A 25471-nucleotide genomic window follows, 5' to 3' on the forward strand; every position below is an offset into this window, starting at 1 on the left:
CGAGTAACAACCATAGGTGAAAGTTATTGGTAATACATTCAGAAGGACGTCAGATAACACCAGAGCAAATATTCAGATTGTGGAGGCGTGGGGGGGGGTCAAAAAAAAAAAAAAGATAGCGTACACGGTTGTCAGCTGCCGTCTATTACTGAATACTTCACTCTGTCATATGGATAATGCACAAAAGGGTTGCATGTGGAAATGTCGGAGTTTTATCTTTATTCCAGGACGATGGTTTGGTATTAAATGTTTTTTTTCCTTTTTTTTTTTTTTTGCATAAGCAAATTGGTAGATATTAGACCAAAAGGAGTTCTATAGAAAATAAATCACTTTATTTGTGCTTTCAAATATTTGGTTTTTTTTTATCGTCGCCCGGCAGAGAGAACAATTACTTGAAGTCGTTTCTCTCCTCTGTGTGTTTGCTTGCGTGCGTGCGTGTCTGTGTGATTAAAAATAAGATACCGTGTTTGGATAATAATAAAAAAAAATGTGGATTTGAAAAAAGATGAACGCCCAATTGTATTTTGGACAATGACAACATATTCACAACTTTGACTTTATAGACCACCACAGTGGGGTTGAAATCAAATAATAAAGATGACGAGATGATCACCTTTATTTTCAAAAGGGTATATTAACAATAACAATTCCATTCAAAATTTTAAAAGCGGGCTTTGCTAGCAATGTGCAAAAAAAAAAAAAAAATCACTTTTCGTCACGTTTGTTCAAATTTGGCCTGACAGAAAAATAATATAATTATATGAGACCGCCAGGTATGAGGAGTCCCATGATAATGGGTTTGTTTTTTTTTCTGAAAATTGTAAACTTTATGCTTAAAAGTTGAGAATGATTTTATGTAGAATAGCTTCAAGGCGGCACGGTGGTGGATCAGCTGGTAAAGTGTTGGCCTCAGAGTTCTGAGGTCCGGGTTCAATCGCCTGTGTGGAGTTTGCATGTTCTCCCCGTGCCTGCGTGGGTTTCCTGCGGGCACTCCGGTTTCCTTCCACATCCCAAAAACATGCAACAATAATTGGACACACTAAATTGCCCCTGGGTGCGATTGTGAGTGCGGCTGTTTGTCTCTATGTGCCCTGCGATTGGTTGGCAACCAGTTCAGGGTGTACACCGCCTCCTGCCCATTGACAGCTGGGTTAGGCTCCAACACTCCCCCGCGACCCTCGTGAGGATAAGCGGCAAAGAAAATGGATGGATGGACCTTCAGGGCCCAAAGATTATTTGGATAAATGATTTACAATACCAGATTCTAATGAAATCTGTTGTTGTTTCTTTCAATACCAAGCACAATCACTTATCTTTCCATCCATTTTACACCGCTTATCCTCACTATGGCCGCGGGTACGCTGGCGCCTATCCCAGCTAACCGGGGGCGAGTGGCAGGGGGATACCATGACCTGGTCACCAGTCAATTGCAGGACAATTTTGGGTTTTTCAATTAACCCACCGTGCGTGTTTTCGGGATTCGGGAGGAAACTCACACAGACGAGGCTGGATTTGAACCCCGGTACCCAGAAGTGGAAGGCAGATGTGCCAACCAGTCACCCACCATCACTTATCTGAATGAATAGCTGAGCAACTCCAGACTTTCTGAAGTGAAATGAAAACTTGGATATTTTGCTACCTCTCCAATGTGGTGGTGTACAAATGGCAAAATCCCATACTACCATGTCATTGTCCATATTTTTTAATTATTCAAATTATATTTATCTTCCTGATATTCACGCGTGTCGTACGTTATCAGTGAATTTGTCGTTCAGCGGCGTTCTCTGACTGAAATGTTAAAATGTCTCGGCTTCTGAGTGTTTCGTGACATTTGGGGCGGGGGGGGGGGGGGTCGGGGAAACAAGTGCATCATGTCGTAAAACTCAAGGCAAGCCTGCATTTGGTTTCCACGGTTACACAACATATGGCATCGTCAACAAAGTACAATCCAACAGCAACGACTTGCATAAACATTTCAAACACTATAAAAGTCATTTCAAAGGAAAAGGAATAGTGAATCAGCACTAATGTAGTGCATAAAGCGTTATATATATATATATAGTTTTTTTTTTTCGTTTATTCTCCGAAAAAAAAGGCTGTTTACACAAAAAAGTTGTGACATTTCCTTTACAAATACCCAACGAGAATGAGTAAATTGTTCTGTGTTCAGCCTCTGTGTGTCGTGAACGGCGGAAATATCCCGGAAGAGACAACCGCAGCTGCATTTGGTCCTTCAGATTTTTTTTCACACACAAAATTTAAAAAAAAAAAAAAAAAAAAAAAAAAAAAGCTTCACCTTTTACCAGTTCTAATGATGTCACGTTTGCAAGCCTGGCTGCAACGGCGCCTCCATACTGCAAACAGATTTAAAAAAAAAAAATGTTTGGCGTCTTGACCTCTTCTTTCGAGGAGCAATTTAGAAAGTGTGAAAGCGTGTCGTTCGACAGCGAACGCCGTTTGTGCCCCGCTCTCTCCGAGTACCTTGGTCATCATCCTTACCACCCGTGGGCCGGGCCGAGAGGCGGAAGATTGCGTCGTTATGAGGAATACCAGCGGGGTTACATGTCAATGTCACCGTCGTAGGCCAGGGTCAAAGGTTTCTGTGGCGGAGGCGACGTCTTTGTGGTTTTGGCTGGTTTACTGAGAAGAAAAAAAAAAATACATATAGAGAGAAGAAAATAAGTATTTGAACACCCAGCTATATTGCAAGTTCTCCCACTTTGAAATCATGGAGGAGTCTGAAATTTTCATCGTAGGTGCATGAGCACTGTGAGAGAGATCATCTAAAAAGAAAAATACAGAAATCACAATGTATGATTTTTTTTTAACGATTTATTTGTGTGATACAGCTGCAAATAAGAATTTGAACACCTGAGAAAACCAATGTTAATATTTGGTACAGTAGCCTTTATTTGCAATTACAGAGGTCAAACGTTTCCTGTTAGTTGTTCACCAAGTTTAGGATTTTGGTGCACTCCTCCACACCGGTCTTCTCTGGATCAGACAGAAACAGAAACACAGCGTTTCAGCTCCCTTCAAAGATTTTCGATTGGGTTTAAGTCTGGAGACTGGCTAGGCCACGCCAGAACCTTGATATGCTTCTTACAGAACCAGTCCTTGGTTTTCCTGGCTGTGTGCTTCGGGTCATTGTCATGTCACAACCCATCTTCAATGCTCTGACTGAGAGGAAGAGGTTGTTCCCCAAAATCTCACAATGCATGGCCACGGTCATCCTCTCCTTAATACAGTGCAGATGTCCTGTCCCATGTGCAGAAAAACACCCCCAAAGCATAATGCTAACACCCCCATGCTTCACAGTAGGGATGGTGTTCTTGGGATGGAACTCATTGTTCGTCTTCCTTCAAACACGGTTAGTGGAATTATGACCAAAAAGCTCAATTTTGGTCTCATCTGACCACAAAACTTTCTTCCATGAGTCCTCTGGATCATCCAAATGGTCACTGGCAAACTTAAGACGGGCCTTGAACCTTCCGTGCCATGCATGATTTCAAACTATGAGGTCTTAGTGTATTACCATCAGTCACCTTGGAAACGGTGGTCCCAGCTCTTTTCAGGTCATTGACGAAGTCCTGTCGTGTAGTCCTGGGCTGATTCCTCACCTTTCTAAGGATCATTGAGACCCCACGAGGTGATATCATGCATGGGGCTCCACTCCGATTGAGATTGAGTGTCATGTTTAGCTTCTTCCATTTTCTAATGATTGCTCCAACAGTGGATCTTTATTTCACCAAGCTGCTAGGCAATTTCTCTGTCGCCCTTTTCAGCCATGTGGAGTTGTACAGTTTCGTCTCTTCTGGTGTCTTTGGACTGCTCTTTGGCCTTGGCCATGTTACAAGGTTGAGTGTTACTGATTGTATGGGGTGGACAGGTGTCTTTATGCAGCTCACAACCTCACACACGTGCATCTGATTCAGGATAATACATGGAGTGCAGGTGGACTATTAAAGGTGGACTAACAGGTCTTCGAGGGTCAGAATTGTAGCCGATAACCAGGTGTTCAAAAACTTATTTGCAGCTGTATCACACGAATAAATCGTTAAAAAAAAAAATCATACATTGTGATTTCTGGATTTTTCTTTTTAGATGATCTCTCTCACAGTGGACATGCACCTGCGCTGAAAATTTCAGACCCCTCCATGATTTCTAAGTGGGAGAACTTGCACTATAGCAGGGTGTTCAAATACTTTATTTTCTTCACTGTGTATAGATATATGTACATATATATCAAAAAAATAAACAAGACAAGCTGACAGTGCGTCTGATTTGTCGCCACGAGGCAGCCCGACGTGATAAGAGCCTATACGGAAAGTTCCATTATGTGATAGCAGCGACACACTCGCGGTGAAATGTTGTGAGGCGTATAAGTCATCCTTGACAGCATGGAGAACAGACGGCAGGAAATTTTCTTGGCTTCTCACGACAGTACTTTGTGTGTGTGTTTAAGGCTCCCGCGCGCCGCTGGAAGTTTTGTGAAGAAATAGCGCGTGGTGGAGGATCTCTTGAGCAAGTAATATGGTACGTACCAGAGCAGGAAGGAGAATGCAATAATGAAGAGTATTAAGATGAATCCGACGGCAGTCACGGCGTAAACCCACAGCTTTACTCTTCCATCTGTCCAATGAAAGTCAACTTTTAGATATATCTCCAGTCGCGCTTTATGAGAAAACATTTAAACATTCTCCGAATTTAGAAGAAAGCTCCCATTAACACACCCGTCCGCAATCTAATGGTTCAGCCGTTTTTACAGCGGCTAATGATGAGCCCGAGTGGAAACATTGGACGAGAAAGAATTCCACCCCCGGCTTAGCGTTTCAAGCGCCATAAAGCCAGTCGTCAAAAGTAATGATCTCGGGCGCAAGGTTCAAAGCCGTGCACGTCATTTCCATTTCAGTACCTGGGTCAACAGGTCGCAAGGTCCACTCCGTGGGCCAGTCTCGGGCCTGCGACGGTTTTAATCTTCCCGAGCTGGTTTTCACGTCGGCTTTCTTATTGGCGTCCACACCGGGGGTTCGAGTGCAGTAGTCCAAGAAGCCGTGTGTGGTCATCACTTCGGTGTAACCCTTCTCACACCCGCACACGCCGCTCTGCACGGAAAGGCCAGAGACGATTTAGCCAGCACGCGGCAACAAATATCGTTCGTTTCTTATTCCCTTACGCCTTACTTTGCGAGCTTTATTAAGATAAGGCAAATATTTAACATGAGAAAAATGGTACGGCCACGGTACAGTGCATGTGAATCGATGCCTTACACACGCTTCGTGTTCTGAAGTGTTTTGTCTTGGGTCAAAATTACGACAAAGTCACTTGGGTGTCCTCATTAGAATCAATCAGTCATCATGAAAATGTAGCAGAATAATTTAAATCTTAGGTCTTGGTGTTAAGTGTCCAAACACATATCAGTACAATGTTCCATCCATCCATTTTCTGAGCCGCTTATCCTCACAAGGGTCGCGGGGAGCGCTGGAGTCTATACCATTTATAAAGCGGACCAAATGTTGAAATGTTACTTTGAATTGCTTGTTTGCATATACAATAATGGTTCCCGGCCACGATCCGTTCCAGAAAATGGTTTGAAATGTGAATTGTTCAAAAACCGAATCGATGTATTCCAATTAAAATGAATGGGAAAAGAAATAATGCGTTCCAAGCCTAAAAAATTTGAAGTGTTTTAAAGCATTTTTTTTTTATTTTTTCGTGATAATAAACTGCATCGTAGAAATACATCCATCCATTTTCTTTGCCGCTTATCCTTACGAGGGTCACGGGAGTGCTGGAGCCTATCCCAGCTGTCAACGGGCAGGAGGCGTGTTACACCCTGAACTGGTTGCCAGCCAATCGCAGGACACACAGAGACAAACAGTCCCACTCACAATCACACTTATGGGCAATTTAGAGCGTCCGACTAATGTTGCGTGTTTTTGGAATGTGGGAGGAAACCGGAGTGCCCGGAGAAAAACCACACAGGCACAGGGAGAACATGCAAACTCCACACAGGCAGGCTAGGATTGAACCCTGGACCTCAGAACTGTGAGGCCAACACTTTACCAGCTGATTCACCGTGCCCCAGTATAATGTTGACTCTCTTAAAAAGTTTTTCTTACATTTTACATGTTTTTTTTTCATGTCTCACACTCCGGTATGCTAACTACGGTTTGTGTGATAGGTGATTAAAGTATACTAAATAAAATGCTTTCTTACATGGTTTTAATATCCACCATTTTTGTCACTGATTGGAACTTTTGAATGTGTTCCGAAACGTTGGTTCAAAGGGGGTTGGGCCCCCCTTTGGGCATGAAAAATGTTGTTATAAAACACATTGTTAAATGGTGACCTCTGGTTATCTCGAACAGTGTAAATACAGGGCAATCATAATATTTTGTAAACTTTAAATATGAGTCCAAACAACCAAAATAATTTTGCCAAACGTCAGACATAAAAATGTAGACTGAGTGAAATTTCTATCAAATAGACTATCGCACTTACAAGTTATACTTCAGAAATTAGTACACAAGTACTTTGTTTATGAGAGAGAGAGAGAGAGAGAGAGATAATGAAATATAACAAATAAATATGAGCGATAAAACGCATGATAGGCCCAATCGTATTAACAGTTGTCAATTATAAAATATTTGAGACATTTACATCCAATTTACCTTTGTTTTTCCTGGTTTGGATACGCTACTGGATATTATTTGCTCCTCGGCTTCCATAATTGAGGTTTTCGTTCCTATCTGCACGGTTCCACTTTTTTTCAAGCCATGCCCGTCTGAAACAGTTTTTTTTACCCCGTGGTTTTTAATCAATTTCCCTGGCACGATCTTCATCTTTTCGCTCCGAGACTTTCGCCATACTGGCAAACGTGCAGGCCGCTCGATATCATATGCGTACGTATATATCGTTATATGTGAAACGAAGCCACGTTATGAAGTGAATCGATTCAATCATGTGAAACAATTCACATAATAATGTGAAATGTTTCACATTATTATGTGAAACGCAACCTTTTTTTTGGCGTGTGGCAATAATACGCTTCTGTACGTTATAACTATGACATAGTAAACAGAATGCTTCTCTATGAAATTTTAACATCATAGTGAAAATACCGACGAAATACCGCCAAAATACTGCCAGAAATCGGAATTTTGTCGTTATTATAAACAAGTGATTCCCAAACAGTGTGTCGGGGTACATTAGTGTGCCGTGAGCGCTCTTCAGGTGTGCCGTGGGAAGTTATCCAATTTTATGTAATTGCTAAAAAAAACCATTTATTTCCAAGAAATAATGTCTCTTTATTCATCTATTTATGCCAGTGAGGAACAATGACAGACAGAACAAAAAAAATCCTCTTCTATTAGATGGCAGGAAATGCATACAGTAATTAAGCTATCCATTTTTTGGTGACATTTACTGTTGTTGGTGTGCTGTGGGATGTTTCACTTGTAAAATATGTACTTTGGCTCTATAAAAGTTGGAAATCATTGTTATAAACAAACTTAATGCAAACAGATAGCAATGCCGTTTTCCGCTATCACAGCTGTGACTAATTTCACGACAAGCGTCGCCGATAGCTGCTGGCGGCCGGTCTTGATCACAGCCTTGCCCGGCGTCAAGCCGTGCCCTATCCCCCCCACCCCACAAATTTTCTCAACGGATTTAGACGTTTCACAAAAATAACCATTTCAGCTGAAACCCCCCCCCCCTCAGAATTCCGCAAATCTGGTGCAAATTCTCATCCCTGCATTCGGAGATAACGGTCCCTAAAAGAAAAAATACATTTTTGTCTTTCTTCACTTGAAACTGAAACAGTACGCTTATGTTCTGTAATATTCGTTGTGTGTGGTTAGATATTATCAAGTTTAACTATCTCCACTCTGCAATGATGAAATACATATTAAAACTTTGCAGGAATTTCACATGTATTTGTTTCACAGTACACAGTCACTTTCATAATGAAGGTCCAACGTCTGCTCATATCCGTGGAAAATTAGCCCAAAATGTCCACCGTTGTCATTCAGTTCGTCAGCAAGCTAATATATATATCATATATATTGATATACATATTTACCGAGTACAATGAATATGTGGTTCAAGGGAAACGCTCAGCTATTAGAGGTTCATATATGGACTTTGTGCAACGGATATCCACAAACATTTAAGGCCAAATCCAAAACGCTCTATTGCATCAATTTTCTTCAAATAACTGACGCTTCTATGATGTGAGTGTAATTGTTTGTTGGTCTCCATATGGAGAGTGACGTGCCTTGTAGTTGCATGAAGGTGACTGCGAGGGGCAGTCAAACTTCAAATTTTAGTCACGTCCCCCCCCCCCACCCCCGATTGATTTTTGATTTGTATGCAGTCCCCCCACCTTCTTTAGGTGTAGTCTACATCCTGGCATCCGGCCTGCATTTATCGGCATTAATATGATGACACTTTATGGCCCGTTCTTCAAAATTCAAGACGTCATCATTCAACGTCCGTTTGAAACGAGCACAGCGGGGGAAGAAAGCGGCGAGACTGCACGAGAATTGATGACAGTTGCGCGGTGAAGTATTGTGTGAGGCGGCGAGCGAGGAAGCTTACCGAGGTGCAGTGCGAGAAGGGCTTGGTGCACGGTGGATGGCAGTGGCGGATCATGCTCGGCCTTTTCTGCGCAAAACACCCCCCTGAAGGTAGGAAAAAGGGGGGGGGGGGGGAGAAAAAGGTGTGTTTCACTTCAGTGCCTGAACTCATCGATCACTAAATTAATGTAGTGTCACCACTGATTAATGGGCTTAGTTGCCTATCAGGGTCCGTGATCAATCTGTGAACATTTTAATTCCAACATGGAAAATTACATGTCAAAATATCAAAGAGCGCCGGGCTTCCTCTCCAGAGGGTTGGGGGGTGTTATTCCGCCCGGGCTCGTATTTGCCTGAAACACTTCCTTTAAAGTGATAAGATCACATTCAGCTTCTATTTACAGCGCACGGAACTCGCCCTAAGCCTCCATTCCCACAGCGCTGCTGCTACCTTTGTTCCATTTTTCTACACCTTCTTTTCTTCCCACACATACAAATGCATGATTATATTTATATGGATTGAAAGTCTCCCAGCTCAGCCTCTGGCTTATTGATTACTTATGCTAAGAGTGAGAGGAGAAATCAATGAAGGCCGCACTGAGAATAGGCACATCAAGATAAGGTGGTAAATTCAACGAGAGCGCTCTGTACGAAAAATCGTCTTCTCATTCGCGATGACGGGCTGTCCGTTTGCTGCTATTAACTAATATTTTGAAAATAATGTGTCAGATTCCGCTGGACATGTTTAAATAATGCGTTGGGAGGAAAAACCCCCCACATACATAACATCACACCACTCACGGTTTTGTAACTTAAAAAAAAAAAAAAAAAAAAACGTTCACGTGGTTTAATTCACTTTGTGGCCGCTGTGCGGCAGCTCTGTTTCGTCCTTCCATTTTCTGAGTCGCTTATCCTCACAAGGGTCGCGGGAGTGCTCGGCGCCTATCCCAGTTGTCTGCGGGCAGGAGGCGGGGTGAACTCGCAACTGGTCGGCAGCCAATCGCAGGGTACGTAGAGACAAATAAACACTCGCGCTCACATTCACACCTACGGGCAATTTAAGTTTTCAATTACCGCACCATGCATGTTCTTGGGAAGTGGGAGGAAACCGGAGTTCCCGGAGATAACCCACGCGGGCATGTCGAGAACATGCAAACTCCGCACATAGTGGGCCAGGATTTGAACCCCGGGCTTCATAACTGTGAGGCAGATGCTCTAACCAGTTGTCCACCTCTCCAACTTTTTAAAAAAATCCATTCCATTCCATCCATTTTCTTCACCGCTTATCCTCACAAGGGACACAGGGAGTGCCAGAGCCTATCCCAGCTGTCAGGGGGCAGGAGGCGGGGTACACCGTGAACTGGTTGCCAGCCAATCACAGGGCAATGAAACAAATCAAATGTGGAGGGTCTGCATGAATTAAATATGATTCTTAGTCATCTTTTTTTCTGGTACAGGAGGCTGCGTTGATCATGTGACCACCTAATAAGATAAACTAGGCGACCAATAGGCGATCACGCAATCAGACAAGTGTTTACAAGTGAGCTATCTTAATGTTATTCACCGCCTATTCAATATAACAGTTGCTTCTAGAAGACACAAAATGTAAAGTATGTATACATAATAATAATATATATTTTACCCATTCATCCATTTTCTGAGCTGCTTATCCTTACGAGAGTCGCGGGACTGCCTATCCCAGCTTTCAACGCGCAGGAGGCGGGGTGCACCCTGAACTCTCACACTCACACCCCACCCAAGGGCAATTTAGAATCTGCAATTAATATTGCATGTTTTTGGAATGTGGGAGGAAACCGGAGTGCCCGGAGAAAAAACCCACGCAGGTACGGGGAGAACATGCAGACTCCACACAGGCAGGTCCGGGATTGAACCAGGGGCCTCGGAACTGCGAGGCCAACGCTTTACCAGCTGATCCATTGTGCCACCTTTTTAAAAACCCTGTTAATTAATTTTTAATGAATTATTATTTAAGTATCAACCCACTCATCTATCCATTTTCTTCACTGCTTATCCTCACAAAGGTCGCGGGGTGTCCTGGAGCCTATCCGAGACTTCATCGGGCAAGAGGCAAGGTACACCCTGAACTGGTTGCCAGCCAGTCGCAGATTATTTCATGTATTGGTCATATATTCAAAAGTAGTGCTGTTCAAACTGAATTTTTGCATAGTTTCTTAAAACCATCAATATTGAAATAAAATTGAACCTAGAATGCTATTTTCAAAGTCAAAATGTGTGAAAAACCGAACAACAGGTGGAGCCACCCTCAAAAGCAACAACTGAAATGAAGCGTTTTCTCTTGGTGGCAATGCGTCTTCCACATCTCCGTGGAGATATTCTGGCCCAATATTCCTTGCAGCATTGTTTGAATTTAGCAAAAATTGAGTTAGAGCATGAATGAGTTTGTAAGGTCACGTCCCAAGGAACAAAGCAACCACAATGGCCACCGTGGAAGAGAGTCTCTTTGAAGAAATTGACCTAAATGAGCGGACGATACTTTTATTTACGCTGCAAAATCGATTCAGACGGCGACGGCGGAGGTGCTATTTGGAGCGTGGAGGAACGTGAGGACTTCATCACAGCATGTGACTGAAGTGGACCAATCACAAGAGATGACCTAACCTCCTTTCCCCGGCGCAATCAACTTTTTTTTTTTTTTAAATACATGTGACAGGGACAATGCGTGGGTCACGTGATGCAATCCGGGTGTAGTCAACCGCGGGAGCATAAAGTGGCCTTTACAAAATGGCGTAACCATTTCCAAACCAACAAATGTCAAATAATTGATTTGTTGACCCTTCTTGAATTCATTTGTATCCTGTCATTTTGTTGATTGATTGATTCATTTCCTGTTACACAGGATCTGTCTAAGGGATTTTGTGACTGAACAGGTCTGGAGGTTATATTTGTCTGATCATTTCTAAAATTCTTTTCGCGGCACTGTATTTATGCGGTACGCTGTGTAAAACTTTCAGAGTTACTGCCCTAACCCGTAGCTCTTTTTTTTTTTTTTTTATTATTCTTTTTAGATCCTCAGAGTTCTTTTCTGCAAGGTGCCATATTGAACCTCCAGTGACCATTTTGAGATAGTGCGAGAGTTATTAAACACCAACTTTAACACATCTGCTGCGTATTCACACCTTGACATGACAACAGGGACGGGGAATATGGCTTATTGGGTACAATTTTTCATTAAGAGGTGTAGACATTTTTGTTGTCATCGGTTAAGACACGGATGGCGACAAATGTGACAAAGTTATTTCAGTGTAAGCTGTGCACTTATTAACGAACATTGTCAAGTGTCATATTGCGTACTGTTTTTCTCGTGAAAATATAAAATGAATTATTTACAAAAAATGATAGTAGATAGATACTAGATTGTACTTTTTCAGTTGTCCCCCTTGAAAACATAAAACCTTCGTCATGCATACTGATGCAGTTGCAAGCAAAGACCAGATCCTACCACCCTCATGCTTCACAGTAGGGATGGTGTTCTTGGGATGGAACTCATCGTTCGTCTTCCTCCAAACACGGTTAGTGGAATTATGACGAAAAAGATCCATTTTAGTCTCATCTGACCACAAAACTTTCTCCCATGACTCCTCTGTATCATCCCAATGGTCATTGGCAAACTTAAGACAGGCCTTGACATGTGCTGGTTTAAGCAGGGGAACCTTCCGTGCCATGCATGATTTCAAACCATGACGTCTTAGTGTATTACCAACAGTCACCTTGGAAACGGTGGTCCCAGCTCTTTTCAGGTCATTTACCGAGTTGTGTAGTTGTTGGCTGATTCCTCACCTTTCTAGGATCATTGAGACCCAACGAGTTGATATCTTGCACGGGGCGTCCGATTGAGATAGGCCGTCATGTTTAGCTGCTTCCATTTTCTAATGATTGCTCCAACAGTGGACTTTTTTGCCAATTTCTCTGTAGCCCTTTTCAGCCATGTGGAGTTGTACAGTTTCGTCTCTACTGGTGTCTTTGGACTGCTCTTTGGCCTTGGCCATGTTACAAGGTTGAGTCTTACCGATTGTATGGGGTGGACAGGTGTCTTTATGCAGCTAACGACCTCACACAGGTGCATCTGATTCAGGATAATACATGGAGTGGAGGTGGACTGTTAAAGGCGGACTAACAGGTCTTTGAGGTTCAGAATTGTAGTTGCTAGACAGGTGTTCAAATACTTATTTGCAGCTGTATCAGACAAAGAAATCGTTAAAAATATATATACATACATTGTGATTTCTGGATTTTTCTTTTCAGATTACCTCTCTCACATCGGACCTACGGTGAAAATTTCAGAACCCTCCATGAGTTCTAAGTGGGAGAACTTGCAATATAGCAGTGTGTTCAAATACTTATTTTCACATTTATGTGCAGCTCTGCATATTTCCTACGACAAGCCCGCTTCGTGACCCGTCCGGGGCAGGAAGACGAGAAGCGCGCACGTTCACCTGTGACGACGACGCCGTCCGAGCGCTGACACCACACCGCTCTCTCGTTATTGCTCCATCCTCCCGTCCTCCACTGGTAACTGTAACATTGGCCACCTGCAGCAGAAGCAGAGAGGCAGATGATGCTCATTAGCAGCTCGTATCGACCGTCCAGCGCGGTTGTTAAGCTCCGACGGACATTTACCGGAGATGTCCGACATTACAGGGTAAAACATAATGCGGTTGGAGGAAAACGGGGTACCATTTGCCACTCGGTGGGGATTACAGGAAATGGGACGGCTGGAATTGGCCGGAACCGAATTAGAGGCTGCTTTTTTTTTCGAAGTACATTTTCGCTGGAGCGAAATTCTGTTCAACACAACTTGAAAACATTCAAGTCGCATTCCGATCTGACTTTTTCATCAATTTAAAAAAAAAAAAAAAACGGGATTAAAGATCAAGACTATTTAGCTAACAAGACAAATTTAGTAAGACAGGAATGTGGCATTAAATTAAATGTCAAGTACTTCGATAAAATGGTTTTAAAAGTGACTAATTAATGAGGGGAATAAGAACCCTGGGGTTTATTCAGAATAATAAGTTATGAAAGGAGGGAAAGGGCAACCTTATTTGATGAAACACACAAAAAAAAAAAAAAAAACACTTTGAGATGTGTGATTAAAAGAGCCCAGCCAAACAAACTCAGAAAATACATGTACATACAGTATTCTATCTATAAATTCCAATGAAACGGGCAATAACTTGATGAGTCATCGCCGATATTTCATGAAAATTGGAAACGTGGGGGGAACAGTTATGACCTTTCGCCACTTCCACTACTGACCTTTTAATAATGGCCTGTGACACGATTTCAATTTGACACTCACGTAGAAAAAGCATCATTAACACCTCGACTGCATTTCTACAGTAGTGTAGATATGCTGGACCGGTGTTTAACCTTTTGACTTAGTTTAGTGAAACCAACAAACAATAATTATAAAAAGCGGTTTAACTGCGGGGGTGACGACGCTCTCTACAATGTCATGACCGACTGCAATAGACACTTTTTTTTCAAATGTATTCATTCACTTATTCATTGGCACTCATGAGTGAGCCGTTGGGGTCGTGTGGATGCTCAAGAGTGTTGCTTGCCGTGAATTTCGTGAGTGGAAAATTATAACATACTGTGTCTGTGTCTGTGTGTATATACATATACAGTACAGCCTCGGTTTTCAACCACAATCTGTTCTAGAAGGCGGTTCGAGAAGTGATTTGTTCGAAACCCGAATCAATATTCTCCATTACAATGAATGGAAAAAGAAATAATCCGTTCCAAGCCTAAAAAAATGGGCTTTTTAAAGCATTTTTTTTTAGCTTTTCCTGATAATAAACTTCATAGTAGGAATACATGTATAGTTTAAATATTTTATATTATAACATAATTTAAGAAATATCTTTATTTTTTGCTTAAAATGTATGTTTTAGTAGTAGAGTAAGCTAGGCTGGGAGTGCATTTCCACATCTGTAGCGACTCGGCCCACAGCCATGTAAACTGTTTTTTTTTTTATTAACAAAAGTGCAGAATAACTTTAAACAAGCAATAATGAGGGGGGAAAAAAGCAATTTTTTTTTCAAAAAGTAACACCCAATAACTAACTCATAACGCGAGTTGACAAAAGCTTTGAAAAAAAACAAAAATGGAGAAATGCTAATGGAACAGAGCATTATTTAAGTTCACAAGAAAAAAGCAATGCAAAACTATCAACAGACTCGCCCCCTTTTCACGAAGAGCGAATCTCGTTTCTGCCGTCTTTTCAGCACTTTTCTGAAGTGGCTCATCACGTCATTAAAATTTTGCAGTGCTCTGCTACATTCGGCTTTATTGGGGTGATGAAGTTCTACGAAATTATGGATTTCGTTCCATTTGGCACAGATAGCTTTGATATCAGCACTTGGGACATCCTCCTTGCGTTCAGCCTCATCAGACGACATCTCCTCCTCCAACATCATCTTCTGCTCCTCCTGAAGGTTCTTCGGTAGTGAGCTTCCACTTGCCTTCTTTGGAGCAATGATGGGGATTAACAGTCCTCAATCGGAAGAAAAAAAAACAGTTTCTACCGGAGCACGTCTGCGTACAGAGGCTGCGTTATACAGAATAACAAAACACGCCGTCGGTGGGTCAGCTGGTTTTGCCGCATGTGTTATAGTTCCGGCTTTTTTCGGCGGCGTGGGAATTCACAACGAAGCGCGTCATGGGTCAGCTGGTCTGGCCGTGCACGTTACATTACTTCCGTGTTTTGTTGGGGGCGTTTGAGTACCGATTTTCGTTCGAAAACAGAAGCAAAAAAAAAAAAAACATCTCAAAATTTTCGTTCGAAAACCGATTTGTTCGAGATCGGGGCCCTTTGAGAACAGAGGCTGTACTGTATATATGAATGAGTTATCCATCAATTGTGTGTGTTTATGTATTAATAAGGGTCGATCATAGATTTATTTCAGTGGTTCGCAAAGTCAACCTGGGCCCGGACCCCCAGTGAGGCGTTAAAAAAAGCTCCCGGACCCCCAACCTCAATTTTCGCCAATAATGTAGTGCTGGAAATACTCAATTTTAGTGGCTCACGTGCTCTTCTTGCTTTTTATTTTTGCACAATAAATCAGAACGTGCTTCAACACTCGAAAGAGCAATTCTCACATCATGATTAGCTTCCAGACCATTTAATTTTTTTCGTCTTCACATCACGTACCCCCTGGAAAGACGTTTTTCACCCCCTGGGGGTCCGTGGACCCCACTTTGGGAACCACTGATTTATATGGATTCGCAGTCACAGTCCTCTGTTGGAAACAATAACAACCCCCGCAACAACAAAAAAAAACATGGACAGCCATGATTTAGTCCTCAATTAAGATTACGTGGATGTTTTTTCGAGAGTGGGAGGAAGCCCGAGTACGCAAAGAAAACTCACAAGCACATGCAAAATCCAGAAGTCTGGAGTCGAGATTCAAAACCAGAACTTCACAACTTTGAGGTAATAATCACTAGTCCACCATGCTGCACATACTGTAATTCCCATTTTTTGTTCATTATCAATTTCTCCCAGAGACGTTACACTTTGAAGACAGCACTTTTCAAGAAAAACTACACGACGCGAGGTTTGCACAGTACCTTTACACGGCTGCGTCTCAAATACTTGCTGCGGGCAGGTGTCCTGGTTCTCACTGACTTGAATTATCACCGCCCTGGAGCGGGATTGACGTCCGGTGCTTTCAAAGCTTCGCCCCTCCACGCAAGTCAGTTGGCAAGAGCTCCAAGATGACCACTCAGCCAAATGGCAGTCCCCTGAAGCCACAAAAAATACCCCCAGATAATAAACAAGGCTACGTAACTGGCAGGCAGAATTTAGTAAATAACACAAATTATTTTCCAACGCACGCGCACACCTGTACACAGTGCACAATAGCTGGCAAGCAAGATTTGGGGGATTATTTTATTGGCGCTCTCCTCACAGTCTCTGGTACGTTTAATAGAGAAAACTACTTTGACACATCTGTGGCTGATACCAAAAGCACAAACAAATTACTCACAGCCCAGCGGGTATTCAGAGATAATAGACCAACCGCCGTCATATATTACATTAACTTATCACTCGATAGCCAGTAGTAAAATGTCTCTCGTGAGAGGGCGCGAAATTAATTTGATTTGGGGAGAAAATTTTAGCAGAGAAAACTGGTTGATGTATAAATATATATATTTTTTGTCACGCTACAAATAGGACCTGAGCGCTTTGCTGAAGGTCAAACAAGAAAAAAAGCCTTGTTATCTTTAATGGGGTCATTTTGCAGTATAAACACGCACACACATTTGTGATTCTACGTGGATTGATGGATTTGAGAGCGTAAATTTATGGTCAACTGAGGTATAACTACAATGACACGAAAATCCATTAGTGGAATTTATGACGCAGATTAAAAAGTGTGGTACATCCACCGGTGGCTTGGTGAGGGCGGAGAAGCCCTGCTTACACACAACAGCACAGGTAAATATAAAAATAGTAATGATATTCAGAGTAAATGGATGTGATGCACGGTGATTTGCATTTGAAAAAAAACATTTTCAAAATATTGCTGCAGTAAAAAAAAAAAAAAAATTGGTTCACATTTGCAACAGCTTCAATGTTGAAAGTAGAAGCAGCAGCCAAAAAAATAAAATGTGATCATTTTTTGACTCCATTTCACTTAATGGGAATACCCACATTGCGACTACACAAATGACACATTTTGAAAAGCGCAATCACAAGGAGAGAGGATTAAAAGCTGCTCTGCTGTAGTTACTTATTTGATGGCTAATGGCAGCATGCAGCTCAGTTTCAGAGCTTCTTTATGAGACAAGGGGAATGGGGGGGGGGGGCGGTGCAGAGGGCTCTCGATGCTGTGGTGAAGACTAAAAGCGTATTCAAGTTGATCTGACCCCTTGTGACATGGCGCATTATTCTACTGAAAGACACAATGTGTTGAAAATGGCTGGATTGTAATTGTTTAAAATGATAATCATACTAATGGGTCAAACGGTGTCAGTAGTATATCTTCCGATATCACCTTTCATATTTTCCGAGCCATATTTATTCATTCTTGCCAGCTGTTTTCAGTGCAAAGATCTCCATGTTGCTTGTCAGTTTAGAGCAGGGGTGGCCAGACATTTTTACCCCAAGATCTACTTCTTAAACATCCAGCCTCTCGCGTTCGACAGTTGTTGTTTTTTTGTTTTTTTTTTAGAATGATCAATGATGAAAAAGAATGACCAAGTCACAAAGATCTACCCACTACAAAAATGCAAACCATATTTATTTTAAAGTATATTGAGGATTCTTTATGTGTAAATGTATGTTTGTGTGCCTTGCATAACCGCATGAGCCAATATTACACAACATAATTAACTTTAAACATTTTTTGTAACTATCTGATTTCATGCTAATGATCACTAAACACCATACGAATGAAAATGCACACCTGGGGTGTATCACTAACGTCCAACTGCAGTGAGAAACACAATCACGGATGTCCTTCCATACATCAGCCATGGCTTCACATCACTGTGTAATGTACTCCTTTGCAGCTGCAGAGATTTTACTGAAGATAATATTTTTGCCTTATTTTTAAAAGGTCGGAACAATGAGTCAGCTAAGCCTCTTTTACCATCTCGCAGAAACACGCTAACGTGGCACTAAGGCTAGCGCGGTGCTAACAGGGCCGGTTAAAAAAAAAAAAGATACCGGTAAAAAAATCATTGAGATGCGGGAGTAACACAGCAGTAACACGCTAGCACAGCGCTAACAGGGCCGGTAAAAAAAACAAAAAAAAACATACTGGTAATAGTCACTGAGACACGGCAGTAACACAGCAGCAACACGCTAGCACAGCGCTAATGCTAACACAGCACTAACAGGACCGTTTAAAAAAAAAAAAATACCTGTAAAAGTCACTTCCTCCGCATATATATATTCCACTGGTGTCACTCTTACCTTTTCTGCTCGAGCGCGCCCTTGCGGCCGTTAGAAAAAGCGTGTGAAAAAAGTCGCTGCTTATAGGCCGGAAATTACGGTATATAAGAATTTACAGAAACGAGAAAAATGGATATATCTGCTTTTGCGTCTGAACTCTTCATATACGGCGGTAAACAGTTGTATTACAGTTAACAGCTGTATTATTGTGATCACAAAGCCTACTATGTCACACATTCTGCGATTGTGAGGTGAAACAGAACAATTGTCATCTCAGAAGTAAGGTCTCAGAAGTTAAAAGTTAGCCTAACTTCCTCAATCTCCTCTTCTATTTTTCCTTGTTTGTATTTTCTGACAGTTTAGATGTGCTATGTTGACTCTCTCCTGAGTTTTGGGATTGCAAAAGACATTCGGCTTGCAATATTGTATTGCATGTCGTGTGTTGTCGTGGGCATGCGGTGCGCCAGTAAATACACACACAACACAATGTTTTCCTCACGTGTGGGGGGTCTCGTATCATTCGCAAGTTAAACATTGTAACGTAAAACCTCAAATATTCTGCAAGTATTTTAAAGCAATTCCAGAATTTTAACGCAGTTCAAGTCCAACCTTCCTGCTCAGTCTGCCTGTTTTGCGATTATACTTTTCAGTCATGAAGTCATAAAGCAGCCAACAACACATCAATCTTTACGTGCGGTACCGCTCACTGTGTGCGTCGGTCAATCTTTTAACACATGCTTAATAAGGTCAAGCACGGTATAGAAAAAATGTATGATGTTTGTCAAAAAGAAAAGGCCATCAGGAAAACACTGAACTGTTTTATTTAGCAAATGAGCCCCACGTTTAATTCCCATGGCCATCCTTGGCATATGAATGAAGAGACTGAATAAACAGCGTCAGCTTTCATCTTATTTATAGGATACATATTTACTGTATGAGGAGTTCGCTTATAGTGCTGATTTGGTTGTAGAAGCATGCCATGGGGGAAGCCGTGGCGTACTGCAGTGGCACACTTACTGCACGTTGCATACATTTGAACAACTTTTTCCCCTGACTGGCGCGATCCTCACCGACTGACACACAATCACATCAAAAGCCGCTGATCCCGAGCCGAGGCTCGCGGCACTCGTGTGTTCAGTGAGGAGTTAAGGCAAACATCAGAGGTGCATGGCAAGATGATACATCTTCAGAGAAAACAAGATCTCTGTGGCTCAGCAGCCAGAAGATCAGCTCACTATTTTTTTTTTCCAATGGCTAGGACTATATACGATATATTAATATTTTGCAATACTGGAATGAATGAGGCAAATCCTGATTTTCAGATGCACTAAAGTCATTTTCATCATTTAAATCGGAATACGTTAAATATGTGTGAAGTGTTGAAAATGTGCAAAGGCTGAGAACAATATAGTACAGGAATGTTGAGATATGGCTTCAAACTCTTGAAGCATCGCAACTAGCTGGGTTTTGGGGGCGGGGCTAAAACCGAGCCCCATGACATAAGAGGGGACAAGGGCATGAGTCACCCCTCCCTCATTTATAATCATCAAGCGCCCTCAATTGCCGTAATCGTCACTTCTGTATTATTAATAACTTTGCCCATTTCAACCAGTATAATGTGCAGTTAGCTGTCAAACTGGCAGCACGGTGGCAGAGCTGAAAAGCGTTGGCCTCACAGTTCTGAGGACCTGCGTTCAATCCCAGCCCTCCCTGTGTGGAGTTTGCATGTTCCCCCCTGCGTGGGTTTTCTCCGGGCACTCCGTTTTCCTCCCACATCCCAAAAACGTGCAACATTCATTGGACGCTCTAAATCAGGGGTGTCAAACCCATTTTTCTCGCAGGCCAACATTGTGGCGATGGTTTCCCTCAGAGGGCCGTTATGACTGTGAAACAATACAAATATTTAATCGTCTCATCGTATTTACGTCATCAAATTATGATCTACTTTTGGAATCAGAACTCAAGGGTAATGTGTTTTTCCAACTATTCATGTCAAATGCTTGGAATATCTCAACTTTCTCATTTTTGATGCATGACAATTTGAAATTTATGTACACATTTTTACAAGAATAATTGTATTTGACACTCTAGATTTGGCTTCGCGGGCCACATAAAATCATGTGGTGCGCCGGAATGGCCCCCGGGCCTGGAGTTTGACACCTGTGCTCTAAATTGCCCCTTGGTGTGATTCCGAGTGCGGCTGTTTGTTTCGATGTTACCTGCGACTGGGTGGCAACCAGTTCAGGGTGTACCCCGCCCGCCTCCTACCTGTTGACAGCTGGGATAGGCTCCAGGGCTACCCGGGACCCTTGTGAGGATAAGCGGCTAAGAAAATGGATGGATAGCCATCAGACTATGCCTACAACGCAATTCAAATGAAATCCGCCATTAAGTGGAATGTGTTGGGTGAAAGTCCCGTCATATTGTCGATCTAAATGTGTTGGCCCACCATTTGTATTCATTCAGATGCTTAACGGGTAATAGCAAAACAACACATATGCTATTTAGCATTAGCATTCAGCTAAGAAGACTGACGGGCAAAGAATGTGGTTGTCTTAAATATGCAAGCTGTAATTAGGTGTATTAAATATTAATTACATATTAGAAAGAAAAACAGAGCCATTTAGTTGAGCAATCATACCCTGTCCCCCTTTATACAGCCCCCCACTGTTGATGCGGGAAAAACAACAAGCTGGGTACAACAATACCATGCAGATGACTTCAATAATTGGTTACAATTTTAATGAGGTAAGAATGTGGAATCTGCATCTAAATGTGGTTAGTTGAGCAAGTGGAGGCTGAGGGATACTTTTGGACACCATCCATCCATCCATCCATCCATCCACCCATCCATCCATCCATCCATCCAACCTCCTTATCCTCACAAAAGTCACGGGACTGCTGGAGCCCATCCCAGCTAACTTTCAGCACAACACAGACTCCACCCCAGTTATAGCAAAACGAGTGATTAGTTATTGTATTGTCGTTTATTGACTTGGCAACAGCAGCTGTTTTCAGCGGCAGCTGAAAAGTCAATGAGTCAGGCGAGTTGATGGATTCCGGCAAATGAATGCGCCATTACGGACGATGTGGCATGTAAAGCAGGGAAATAATTATTGGTGTTATTACTGCAAAATGAATGCACAATACATAATTCATACAGGCACAAAAAAAATACTATAAAGTGAGAGGGTCGCCGGAGAGCTCTTCATTGCTTGTGAATTATGTTGATCATTTGAATAGGGGATGCGTATTTTAAATAAGGCCACAGTTACCTTGACAGGGAACAAAGCACGGCTGCTTTACATCCTGTTGGATTTCCTTCCTGATTTTGTCCCCGCAAAATTTCTCAGCTACTGGAGCAGGAGGAGACTCGGTCCAGTCACCCTTGTGAATGATGCAAGATACGTTTCTTCTTCGAAGCCCCTCGCCACATTCGGCACCCTGCAGAATCGCGTGAATGTGTGGCGAAACATTACATAGAATTAAAACCAGTGGGGGGTTTAGTAAATGCAACACAGTATGGAGGGCTGCACAAGAAGGCTTTTCACCCCCTCAAAAATGCGAGGTGAAATGGCATTTGGTAGCGGTAATTGCAGTATATCGGCATCATGACATGTAACAATTAGGAAGGAACAGCTCGAATCGGTCAAGTGTGCAGTTTCAAAAGAAAAAGGAAAGAAGACATTCTTGAAGAAATCACTCAAGGCCATTTTTTTTTAATACACAGTTCTATTCTTGACGACTATCATTTGTTGCTATTCTATAAGGGGAGGGAGGGTTCCGACTTGAAATTGTCAATAACCTCTTGTGTGACATTGATTAGCGTAGGGCCTTTTAAGGTCTCTTTTATAAGGCTCTTGCCAACACGCTGGCTCATAAAAAATACACAATTATTCGATGTTCTTAAAAATAAAGCAATTGCGCTGGTTGTTACTCTCTGATGAAGGTCAGACTAAACATACAGGAAATAAAAATGTGTTTGTAAGGCACACACAGACTATTATCTGAATCCCAACATATAACAGGAAACACTACAGACAAAGGGGCTAATGATTAGCATCTATGAGGTGGTATTGGAACCCTTAAACCAACAGACATATCAACACAAAAATTGCAAAAACATGTAAGCAGAACATGGAACTATACTCACGGGCATATTTTCCAAATACTTAATGAAGAATGATTAATGTTAGTGGCGTACTGTTGAGCTGAGAGGATTTCAGACTCTCACTAAATAGAATGTCTGTCTGTCTGTCCTACAATGGTGGCCAATGCACACTGATCAAACCCGAGTCCTCAGAACCGTGAGGCCAATGCTTTACCAGCGGACCCACCGTGCCGTCTATTTTCACTTTTAATTAGGTCAAAATAACATTATAGTGTGCTAATTGTTTCTCAGGCACACTACAACATTTCCTCTTGGTTTTTGAGGAGGCAGGAACCAAATAATGCTATTTCCATTCATCCCAAAGGGCCAAGATGACTTGAGATACGCGAGATCTGAGTTATGAGCGTTGTCAAAGAATGAATTCAATTCATATCTCAAGGCACCACTGAATTAGATTCCTTTTAAGTGTAATTAGACTGAGCTGCTGCTCTTATATGACATAATTCAATAAATGTCTGTGGGTGTGTGCGTGTGTGTGTATGTGGTGGTGGTGATGAGGTCGTGCACAGGGTGGCAGTCAAGGTAGGACTCCCTCTGTGTATAAGGGAACGGAAGTCGAAAATGTCATATTGTTGACTTTATAAGTTGTCTGAAAGTTTGTTTTGAGACACGGGAGTAGGAAATATGTGAACCGGGAATTGAGCTTATTGTTATGTTGGAAGAAGATAGTCACATTTCTGTCCTGGCTGGTCCATACAATACGACAAAAGTGACAATAGGTTGAAAATAGTAAAAAGAACTGAAAATAGCTCACAGGAGTCGTGAGTGTTTGCAGCACTTGTCAATCTCTGCTGTGAACATCTTCATTTATTTCGCTGTTCAAGATGGTCGACATGGTCTTACCTCGATGGTGCAGGGAGACCAGTCGCTGAGCAGCCACATGTAGCAAGGCCTTATGGGACACGGCTTCGTCTGGATGAGCTGGTTGGGACAAGGTCGACCTTCCTCATGAGCATCCTGCAAGATTCTCCGAGTACGCACCGAGCGTCCTGTAGAACACACGCTCGCGTTTGTCGGCTTCAATCTACAGGAGAATAATTCCTTTATTCTGCTCCTAACACGAGAAAGTGATAAACAATTAAAAAGTTGGGTTCATCCACTAAAATAGCTCACACGTCGAGCGCCGTGAAATGAGCGTCTAAAATTGATATGATGCATATTCAGGACAAAGAACACAGCTGTGCCTACGCCCCCCCCCCACGACACATTTTGCCAGAGACAAAGAGGAATTAGTTCAACAGCACTTTTCATCTGTTTCATCATTAATGCTCGTGTCTAGCAGTCTCCTAAAACAAGTGCTCCGTGCGAGGGACTCATTAATAATTTGCGAGCATGAAAGTTTGGGAAATGGTTGGAAAGAAAGGAGTGGCCCGAGAGGGTTTGCTGGTTTAGTATTTTAGCATGGCCTTCATCAGTGGTCCAGTCACGACGGGGGGGGGGGGGTGGTTCTTAATGCCACAAGCTCTTAAAAACAACAACAACAAAAGACAATGCTCTCATGGCGCAATGATCATCACGCCCTGACACACGTGACACAAATCCCTCGCCGAGCCTGACAGATTGGCTGACGCCGCCGCAAGAGCAGCGAGACCGAGTTTACATCCTCGGTTTAGCGGCACGCTTGGCTGGGAACCTCTCGGAGTGGAGGGCTAAGAGGCGAGAGCAACCAATGTCAAATTAAAATTAATGAACTTCGGAAGATGCCAGTGAGTCTTTCCAATTAAAAGAATAACAAGGTTTCTCTCCTCCGGATTGGCGTGAGGAAGCCCCGGCAAATGTCCCATGGATCCAGGTTAAAAATCATTACCTATTGTATAATGCATGAGCTTATAACACGTCTCTTTCAAAGGAAGCCACAGGTTGGCGAACCTTAATTGCAATTTGAAACTCGGAATGGATCATATTTATCTTTTATTTAGTAACTCTAAACTATTAAAAAACGCTTATCCTGTTACGAATCAGGTGAGATGTATAAAATTGGGACGAACACAACGCCCTGTTCTTACAAATGTCAAAACACACTCTCCGGTCAGAAGCCTTAAGCGATGCCATTATTTTTCTATACAGTGGTGCCTTGGTTCTCAAACACAATCTATTCCAGAAGGCTGGTTGGAAACCACAACGTTTGAAATCAAAGCACGTTTTCCCATTACAATGAAAGGAAAATGAAATAATGTGTTCCAAGCCTAAAAAACATTTTTTTAAGCAATTTGTTTTAGCTTTTCCTGATAATAAACTGCATAGTAGAAATGCATGTATACTTTAAATACTTTATATAATTAAATCATTTAAGAAATATATTTATTTTTTGCTTAAAATGGATGCTTTAGCCTCGTAGAGTATGCTAGGTTGTGAGGGCATTGCCGTATCTGTAGCGACCCGGCCCCCAGCCTTGTAAACCTTTTTTTTATTAACAAAAGCGCAGAATAACAAACAAGCAATAATGAGGGGGAAAAAAACAATTTTTTTATTTGCACAGAAAGTACGTAACGTAAAAAAACAACAACTTGCAACTCGAGGTAGGGTTAATGGAACAAAAGGAAAAAAGCAATGCAAAACAACAGTTTCAGATGTCTTTGGTGGGGGTGACTCGCCCCTTTTTCACAAAGAACGAATCTGTTTGTTTCTGCCATCTTTTAAGCACTTTTCTGAAGTGGCTCATAACAACATCATTAAAATTTTGCAGTGCTCTGCAACATTCAGCTTTATTCAGGTGATGAAGTTCTCCAAAATTATGGAAGTCGTTCCATTTAGTGCAAATATCGGCAC

At 42.1% G+C, this 25471-nt stretch overlaps 1 protein-coding gene across 18 annotated transcripts in view; it reads right to left on the reverse strand.

The window, feature by feature from the left end:
* Positions 1-2509: 2509 nt before the first annotated feature.
* The window catches only part of thsd7ba (thrombospondin, type I, domain containing 7Ba), a 239415-nt gene continuing 216453 nt past the window's right edge, over positions 2510-25471 (reverse strand). For all 18 annotated transcript variants that reach the window (XM_061842249.1, XM_061842248.1, XM_061842241.1 and 15 more), the window contains 8 exons: positions 23546-23691; positions 21807-21975; positions 16200-16373; positions 13058-13153; positions 8605-8687; positions 4916-5105; positions 4545-4632; positions 2510-2640 (listed from right to left, as the gene is read on the reverse strand). In XM_061842249.1, the coding sequence (XP_061698233.1) occupies positions 2559-2640; positions 4545-4632; positions 4916-5105; positions 8605-8687; positions 13058-13153; positions 16200-16373; positions 21807-21975; positions 23546-23691 (1028 nt within the window). In that variant the 3' untranslated portion in view covers positions 2510-2558. The remainder of the gene's footprint in view (positions 2641-4544; positions 4633-4915; positions 5106-8604; positions 8688-13057; positions 13154-16199; positions 16374-21806; positions 21976-23545; positions 23692-25471) is intronic.

This window comes from Syngnathoides biaculeatus, chromosome 14 (genome assembly GCF_019802595.1).
Source record: "Syngnathoides biaculeatus isolate LvHL_M chromosome 14, ASM1980259v1, whole genome shotgun sequence".
Classification (NCBI taxonomy): domain Eukaryota; kingdom Metazoa; phylum Chordata; class Actinopteri; order Syngnathiformes; family Syngnathidae; genus Syngnathoides; species Syngnathoides biaculeatus.